Source organism: Octopus sinensis, linkage group LG15 (assembly GCF_006345805.1).
Source record: "Octopus sinensis linkage group LG15, ASM634580v1, whole genome shotgun sequence".
In the NCBI taxonomy this organism is placed as follows: Eukaryota; Metazoa; Mollusca; class Cephalopoda; order Octopoda; family Octopodidae; genus Octopus; species Octopus sinensis.
Window position 1 is genome coordinate 39,508,381 of NC_043011.1, and position 10,000 is coordinate 39,518,380.

The 10,000-nt window shown below is 35.1% G+C and overlaps 1 protein-coding gene across 1 annotated transcript in view; it reads right to left on the reverse strand.

Annotated features, from left to right (window-relative positions):
• Positions 1-10,000, reverse strand: part of LOC115219678 (cilia- and flagella-associated protein 221-like) — a 160,125-nt gene that overhangs the window by 18,329 nt on the left and 131,796 nt on the right. The window contains exons 12-13 of the mRNA XM_036509463.1: positions 8,462-8,557; positions 3,121-3,214 (exon numbers count right to left, since the gene is read on the reverse strand). Of these exons, the coding sequence (XP_036365356.1) occupies positions 3,121-3,214; positions 8,462-8,557 (190 nt within the window). The remainder of the gene's footprint in view (positions 1-3,120; positions 3,215-8,461; positions 8,558-10,000) is intronic.

Here is a 10,000-nt window from a genome sequence, read left to right on the forward strand (position 1 = left end):
GGTGCTTTTAAATGCTACCGGCATGAGTTCCAATTTCGTGACACCAGTATCTGCCACAATTATGATTTCACTTGGCTTGATGGGGCTTCTTAAGCACAGCATATCACCAAGGGTCTCAGTGGTTGTATATTTTTAGAATGGTATCCAAAGGGAGGATGTGAGAGGTTGGATCTGGTCAATTTTAGTATAAAACACACAGAATATCTATTTCTTTATTTCCCACAGGGGGCTTAACATAGAGGCAACAACAAAGACAGACAAAGGGATTAAGTCGATTATATCGACCCCAGTGTGGAACTGGTACTTATTTAATCAACTCTGAAAGGATGAATGGCAAAGTCAACCTCAGCAGAATTTGAACTCAGAACACAAAGACAGATGAAATACCACTAAGCAGTTCACCCCATGTGCTAACGATTCTACCAGCTCACCACCCTACTGAATATTAGGGCTGGTTAATTAATATACTTTTCTACTCTAGGCACAAGGCCCAAAATTTGGGGGAGGGGTCGGTAGTCAATTAGATTGACCCCAGTTTGCAACTGGTACTTAATTTATTGACCCCAAAAGGATGAAAAGCAAAGTCGACCTTGGAGGAATTTGAACTCAGAACATAAAGACAGACGAAATACCGCTAAGCATTTCGCCCTGCATGCTAACGATTCTGTGACCTCACCACCCTACAGAATATTGGGGCCAGTTAAAGTACTAGGGGTTAATTAATATAGGCACAGAATGGATGTGAGATTAAGAAGTTTGTTCCTCGGTGATACGGTTTCAAGTTTAGTCCCACAGCACAGCAATTTGGGCAAGTGTCTTCTGCCATAGACTCAGGCTGAGCAATGCCTTGTGAGAGAATTCATCCGATGGAAACTGCACATTACATGTATGTGTGTGTATGTGTCTGTGCACCCACAAACATGGGTGAATGAGTTTGTGACTCCACACATACGTGTGTGTGTGTGTATGTGTATATATCATTGTCATCATCATCATCATCATCATCATTCAACATCTATTTTCCATGCTGGCATGGGTTGAACAGTTTGACTGGAAACTAGTAAAGCTGGGGAGCTGCACCAGGTTCCAATCTGATTTGGTCAGGTTTCTATGGCTGGATGCCCTTCCTAATGCCAACCACTCCAAGTGTATAGAGGGTGTTTTTTTACATGCCACTGGCACAGGTGCTAGTCAGACAGTACTGGCATAAGCCAGGACTACAATTTTGCTCAACTTGACAGGTCTTCACAACCGTAGCATATCACCTAGTATTTGCAGGATGCTCTTTACGTACCAGTTATGCGACACTATCAATGGCCATGACTATGATCTCACTTGGCTTGGTGGCTCTTCTCAAGCACTCACTTGGCTTGACATATATATATATATATATATATATATACATATCATCATCATCATGCCAATTTTCCATGCTGGCATGGGTTGGACAGCTTGACCTGAGCTGGCAAGGCTATGGGCCACACCAGGCTCCATTGCATGTTCTGGTATGGTTTCTATGGCTGGATGCCCTTCCTAATGCCATCCATTCCACAGAATGTACTTGGTGCTTTTTATGTAGCACCAGCACCAGTGCTTTTAACATGGTACTAGTATGTGGCGGACATGTCTTCTTGGGTACAGCAAGGTACTAAATACCTTGGTCCTTTGTCATCTCCCTCATAAGGTTCAGTGTCTTGAGAGTGGCCTTCAAATACATTGTCCTATGTCTTCCTGGGTCTCCCTCTTCCACAAGTTCCATCCACTTTGAATGATTGGCATTTTTTTATGCAACTATCAACATCCATATACATCATATGACTAAACAAGCACAATCATCTCTCTTGCACACTGCATCTAATTCATATATATATATATATATATTTATATATATATAGGTGCAGGAGTGGTTGTGTGGTAAGTAGCTTGCTTACCAAGCATATGGTCCTGCGTTCAGTCCCACTACGTGCCACTTTGGGCAAGTGTCTTCTACTATAGCCTCGGGCTGACCAAAGCCTTGTGAGTGGATTTGGTGGGCGGAAACTGGAAGAAGCCCATCAAATATGTATATGTGTGTGTGTGTGTGTGTGTGTGTGTGAGTGCATATATGTTTGTGTGTCTGTGTTTGTCTCCTCTAACATCGCTTGATAACCAATGCTGGTGTGTTTACGTCTACGTAACTTAGCAGTTTGGCAAAAGAAGCCGATGCAATAAGTTCTAGGCTTACAGAGAATAAACTCTGGGGTCGATTTGCTCGACTAAAGGCAGTGCTCCAGCATGGCCACAGTCAAATGACTGAAACAAGTAAAATGAAAAGAATATATATACAGTGAGTTGGTGAGCATCAAACAAGCTCAGTATAGATAACAGAGAGTAGTGCTCAAATGACAACTTCTTCATCCAGGGCAAGGTGCATAGTATTGAGTGGTTTTAAGAGAAATCCAGATGGAGCTGCTATGGCAGGGGTAATGGAGATAAACACAGTTACACTTAAGACATATGTTCATATGGAGTAGAAAATATAGACTATAAGATACAGAAAAAAATATATACATTAAAAAATTATGTAATGTCTAATCTCGACAGCTGTTTAAAGAGGCCCAGAGTTACATAATAACTATAATTGATGGGTGACATGCACATAATGTCGCAGGTATGTAAATTTCAGGCCTTGTCCCTGTAGTAAGAAGGATTATTATTACTATTAATACAGCACTAGCACCAGCAGGAGGAGGAGCTGCAGCAAGAGGAATAGGAAGAGGAGGAGGAGGGGGAGAGAGGATATGGGGGTGGGAAAGGGGAGGGGGGGCAGAGGAGGACTAGGTGAGGAGAAACAGCTGGAGGAAGAGAAGCAGCAAGAGGAGGCGAAGCAGCAAGAGGGGGAGAAGCAGCAGCAGCAGGAGGGGAGAATGAGCAGGAGGGGTAAGAAGACAAGCAGCAGCAGTAGCAGTAACAGGAGGAGGAGGGGTAGCAGCAGCAGCAGCTCCAGAAGGCAGAGAAGCAGCAGGAAGTGGAGGGGGAGAATGAGCAGGCGGGGGGTGGGGGAGAAGACAAGCAGCAGCAGCAGTAAAGATGTTGCCATTAATACTGCATGTATTGTAAAGACATAGGTAATCAACAAACCAATGGAATCTGGTATGAATGTTTGAGGCCTCCATTTTTCAACAATGTCCTTCAAATTGTTCAGCCTTTGTGAGTATCGGTTTTGTATGATGACCTGAAAAATGGTTTAACACATTTAAATGCAAGTACATGTGTGTGTGTGTATACTTGTTTGTCAGTATGTGTCTGCGATTGTTTGTTTGTGTGTTTGTGTATTTGTTTGTATGTGCAAGTAGTCGCACCTAAATAATATGTGGCATAGCAGGTAAACAAGAGTGAATATTTTGGGGAATGCACATAAACATACATGCATGCACGCATACATACATACATACATACATACATACATACATACATACATACATACATACATAAATACATGCATACATACATACATACATCAGCATCATCATCATCATCATCATCGTTTGATGATAAGTACATAAATACATACATACATACATACATACATACATACATACATACATGCATGCATACATATATACATACATACATATATGTATATATATGCATGTATTTACAGATATGTATGTTTGGATATTTGTATACAAATCAATGCAAACAGATTAGATATACAAAACGCATTCACATACAAATATCATATAAATATAAATATATATATATATATATATATATATTAGATTATCTTTATATATATATTATATATTTATAGAGACAGTGAAAGAGAGAAGTATATGAACACATAGCACACATATATACATATATAGATACATGCATATATATCAATATATATACATATATTTATATATATATATGCATACATATACATACATGAACATATACATATACATACACACACACACACACACACACACACACACACACACACACACACATATATATATATATATATATAATTAATCAATATAGGGTGGCAAAAAAATTTTGTAGAATTTTTTTGCCACCAGCGGCCTAGTGGGAAAAAATTAAATAGTCATAGACCATTTTTAAGTTCAACATCACAATCAAGGAACGGCCATAATAGGCCATTCACCCACTTTAATTTAATCAGGTTAGTTACCATTAAACAGTAGACGAAACGGTGCATCGTATAAGAAATTACAGGGTAAATGTTTTTTAATTTTCTCCTGGTTTACGGAATTGATGTTTATTTTGCGGTTAAAGCTTTTGGCTGTTATTTCTAGTGGGTGAATGGCCTATTATGGCCGTTCCTTGATTGTGATGTTGAACTTAAAAATGGTCTATGACTATTTAATTTTTTCCCACTAGGCCGCTGGTGGCAAAAAAATTCTACAAAATTTTTTTGCCACCCTATATTGATTAATTATGAATTTTCTGGTTAATTCCGTAATGGAATCGGCGGCTTATATTTATTTGCTGCCGATAAATTTGGCGCGAGTGCGATGATTTGAAATTTTAGGTCAGATATTGCCGAGGCAGGGACGGAATGCCTCGTGAAAAATATCTGTTCCGACTTGGCTATTTCTTACTGATGAATCTAAGGGCCTATGGTAGATTGGCTTGATTTAATTTAATCAGGTTAGTTACCATTAAACAGTAGATGAAACGGTGCATCGTATAGAAATTATAGGGTAAATGTTTTTTAATTTTCTCCTGGTTTACGGAATTGATGTTATTTTGCGGGTTTTAAAGCTTTTGGCTGTTATTTCTAGTGGGTGAATGGCCTTATGGCCGTTCCTTGATTGTGATTGTATATATATATATTATATATATATATATATATATATATATATATATGTATGTATATATATAATCAAAATAAGCAACAAGGATATCCAGAGGTGAAGCAATAGAATCGTTTCATGTAACTCCATTTAATGGAGTCGCATGAAACGATCGTACTGCTTTACCTCTGGATATCCTTGTGCTTATCTTGATTGTAATCACCCCATTTTGAATTATATGGATAATACCGTACCAAATTCTGGTGCCTTTAACTTAAGTAGCATATTCAAATGAATCTAAATTTTTACTGAACTTATATATATATGTATATATATATATATTATATATATAATATAATGGCTTATGTATGCTAAAGCCATTCATTCTAACCACATAAACACCCCTGGCACCCCCCCCACTCATTAACTCCTCCCCCATTTACATTAGATTCTTTGTAACTTTTACTTTTTATTTTTTAGCAATGACTTCTTGACCACAAATATAGAAAAAAAACCTACCCCTATTTATGTTAGACACTTTGCGATTTTATTCTTTTATTTTCTTCCTAACAGCATTTTCCTCACTTTCCCAAATCCATCTGAACAACTGGCATCTCACCACCAGTGAATAACTTAAAGTGAAAAAGAAAGTAAATCTGGGAACTTGCGAAACATCTTACATCAACTGATGAGGCTCTCCTGCCCCATGCATTGCATCTGGTGTTATTACATCATTTGACACCCACTAGGGAGCAGTGCAGAATGAAACCAAAATGGTAGTTGTGCTAATAAAAGCTCCTAGTTACCTTCCGTCTTCTGTATTAATCATTTAAAATATATATATATTATATATATATATATACACATATATATATAGATAGATAGATATAGATATAGATATATATACATACATACATACATACACACACACACACACACATATCCAATTAAAAGAAGAAAAGAAAATGGAGATATTAATTTCATTTGTAGGGGTGATAGGTACGAATACATATGTATATATATATATGTATGTATGTATAGATATATGTGTGTGTGTATATGTGTGTATGTGTATATATGTATGTGTGTGTGTGAACATGTGTATATATATATATGTATATATACATATATAATTTTTTATAATTTTATTTATACCTTATAAATGAATATTTTATTCATTTCATTAACTATAAATTTATCTGATTTATATTTATCTTTCCTCCATCATCTCTAGTTTTACTTCATTTATTGTTCAAGTTTTATTTACTTTACTTTAACCCCTAATCATATTCTAATCAATCGGTAAACCCTTCACCCGAGCATATAATAATACAAATTATAAACCATAATATTTAGTCTGCTGAAATGCATTGATAGGTCCACATATGACATCTCAAAGTACATCTCGTTTTACTCTGATGAAATTATGATCATGTCAGATAAATGAAAATTTAATGTTCAGATTTGTAATTAGATTATTAACTGAAGCATCATCATCATCGTCGTAGTCAACAACAACCACTCCAAGAGTGTAGTGGGTGCTTTTAACATGCTGCCAGCACGAAGGCCAGTCAGGCAGCATTGGCATCAACCACGCTTGAATGGTGCTTTTTACATTCCACCGTCACGTGTGCCAATCAGATGGTACTGGCATCAGTTGTAAGAAACGAAGATGACCAATTTGTTAATAATAAACAATTATTAACTTCCTAATCTCCATTTTCTTTTCTTCTTTTAACTTGATATAAACTATATGCTTAATATAAACCCTATTGTTTTAAGGGAACTTCATTCTCCAACAATACTAGGTATTGAACCAGTATTTCCTTGGATGCAACCATCCCTTCATTGGGTTAACATATCCTCCAATTAAATTTATATATATATATATATACATACACACTCATGCATATATATATATATGTAAATACATACACACATACACACACAAACACATATATATATATACATATACATAAAAATGTATGTTTATACTTTTAGATATATACATGCACACACACATACGCATATATATATGTATATGTATATATAATATAGATATAGATATATATAAATGCATATACATGTATACACACATATACATATATGTGTGTATGTATACATATTTACTTATCTTTAGTGTTCAGTTAATTTAATGGATTAGCTGAACAAAAACAAAAAAAAAAGACATTCCAACAACCTCAGAAAAAGGCAAAAAAGAACAATATATAAAAAAAGTTAGTTGTTTGTGTACCATTTACATAATTCCCTTTGTTCAAACACCAAATCAAAAAATTTCACCTACAATTAATTCCAACAACCATTCTTAAACTCAATAAGTCTTATAACGTTTTCTCAATTTCTATCTTTGGTCTCTTTTCTTCCATTTCCCCTTCCTCTACAACAACAACAACAATAACTACTACTACTACTACTACTACTACTACTACTACTACACTTTATTACTAAACCAATTTGGCGAGGTGGGTTTTTTTAAATCTTTTTCTTAATTATTTTTTTTGTTGTTAAATTCATTTTCTTTATATTTCTTCTTTGGCTTCTTGCACCACCTCCTTCCATTTCTTCTTTCTTCTATCTCTTCTCCTTCTCCTCCTCCTTCTTCTTGTTTGTCACAGCAACACTGACAATCTTTCATACTGTCCCCAGCCACTGAGAATATTCCATCTACTTCTGCGGGTTGAGTTAGGCTGCGTGTGTGTGTGTGTGTGTGTGTGTGTGCATGTGCATGAGTATACACTGCTAGCAGAAACAACTGTATGTACATAAGATAATCATTTCTTCATTGTCGTCTCATTTTCTTTACATATATTATATATATATATATTATATATATATATATATTATATATACATATATTACATATATATATATATATATATATAGAATATATATTATATATATAGAATCGCCATGTTGATTCGCTAGCTTCTGCATGCATTTTTTTTTTTCTCTCCTTGTTTCTCTCGTGTTTCTTTCTGTGTATCTTTCTGTTGAAGAGCATAGGCTCGAAACGTAAAAGACTCGTTTTATTTATATTCCTGAGCGCCATACTAATACAATTGTTTGTTTGTACTCCACCTGCCTTCGTCTATTTGTTTATTTTCATAAAGCTTCCCGTTATATATATATATATATATATATATGTGTGTGTGTGTGTGAGTGTGTGTGTGTATCTTATATATATATTATATTTTATATATATATATTAATGCCAAGAAAACAGGACTTGCATAATCGCCTTCATTAGCTTGCAGTTGTTTTTTGCAATAATAAGCTCAAGCACTCAAAGCTGTGTGCTTCTACAACACATAGCTTCTTTGGGACCAGCTCCAAGGGTGCTATAAGATTTTGTTGAAGCTCTCAGCTCTGAATACACAGCTTGTTACAGCAGCAATAACAGTAAGCTAATGAAGATTACATAATGATATAACTCTTCTTTCTTTATCATTCATTGATTAACATAATGGTCTGTACTTGCCTTATACTTTACTCTAAAGCCTATGTATAGTTCTAAATACTAGTTATTAGTATTGCTGTGTTTATGAAATCATAAAACATAAATATATAAGTATGTGCATGTGTGTGCATATGTATAAATACAGGATATTAGTTCATTATAACAGTAATATAGTAATGTTGACAACATTGCTTACCTTATGTACAGCTTGAATAAACCTTTTCTTTACAAACAACCTATGGGGCCACAAATTATTCTTGTAGGGATTAAAATCAGCCACCTTTTCAGGAATCTAACACAGAAAAATGAAACACACTCATCTAAATAAATTGCATGTATATTTTATTTTAATATCAGAATCACAGAAAAGGTGGAATGCAAGACTGGTAGAATGTCAGATAAAAGGACTTAGCTATGGCTTTTTTTTTCAGAGTTCAAATATATGCTGAGGTCAACTTTGCTGTTCATCTTTTGCAGTCAATAAATAAAGTGCCTCTCAAATACTCAGTTTAGTTCTTTTCTTCTTTCTCTTCCACCCTAATTCTCTAATTTTGGCACAATGAGGGGTGTCTGTTTTCCCACATCAACAGCTCTTCTTACCAAAGGTGGCTCACATGGCACCATGCATTTGTCGTGTCACAAAGGCTGCAATATACAACCACCTCCAGTCAGGAGAGGAGAGACCTATTTCACCTGTTACAAGTTTGAGAGTAGATCAAGACCATCAACATCCACAGGGCTTTCAGTCATTCACTTTACCAAACAGAATTCTTGTCGTTCTCCCACTGGTACCAGCTATACATTGTAAAATTTCAAAAGGAACCATCATTCCCTCCCTCTCTCACACACACTCTCAGGATTGACAACAGCCAAAAAGATTGGTATCTCATAATTATACACCAGGAAACAAAAAAAAAAAACAGCTGGAAACCATCCTTATGTTCTGTCACGAAAACTCTGTAATAAGCACATTGTACTTACTAATATGGTTACCAAGGGAGATAAGAGTCATCTTGTGCAATTGATGGCACAAGAAAGGGTTATATTGCAAATCAATATAATTAACAGTACCATCCTTCTAAACTATTTGGCATTTTTTTTAGTGCCTGGATAAGAAAAACAAGATGAATATTAATTACAAAGCACTGACATGTTACTGAAGAATATCTCTTTGGATTAGTTTCCATTAATTCCCCTGCCAGCTGATTTTGAAGCTGAGATAAATGCTGCCATATTTAATACCACGAGCAAAAAGAGATTAATTTGATTTAATTAAAATAAACTCTATCTCTTTATCATTTAAATTGACCATATTCAACCCAAATATTCTACTTGTTTCATGTTCAAACCAGTCAGATTTGACCTCTCATACCTAACCTACAATGTAATTCTAAAAAGAAACAATCACATCATCAGAATCTTGAAGTTAAAAGATAAGACATGATTAATTCAAAACAATACAAATAAATAAGCATTGCATTTAAGACAGAGTAATCTGAATTTTAAAACGTTATTAAAGAAGGGAAGATAAGCATAATCTCATTAGCAAGTTTTAATTACATTAAATCAAGGTAAAGGGAGATAATGTTGAAATTTTGAGCAACAAAAGTTAGTATTGTACTTCCAGCATGGAGTTGGAACTACTAGCTTAAGAGCTAATAGTATTTATTTCTTTATTGCCCATAGGAGCCTAAACATAGAGGGGACAAACAATGACAGACAAAGGGATAAAGTC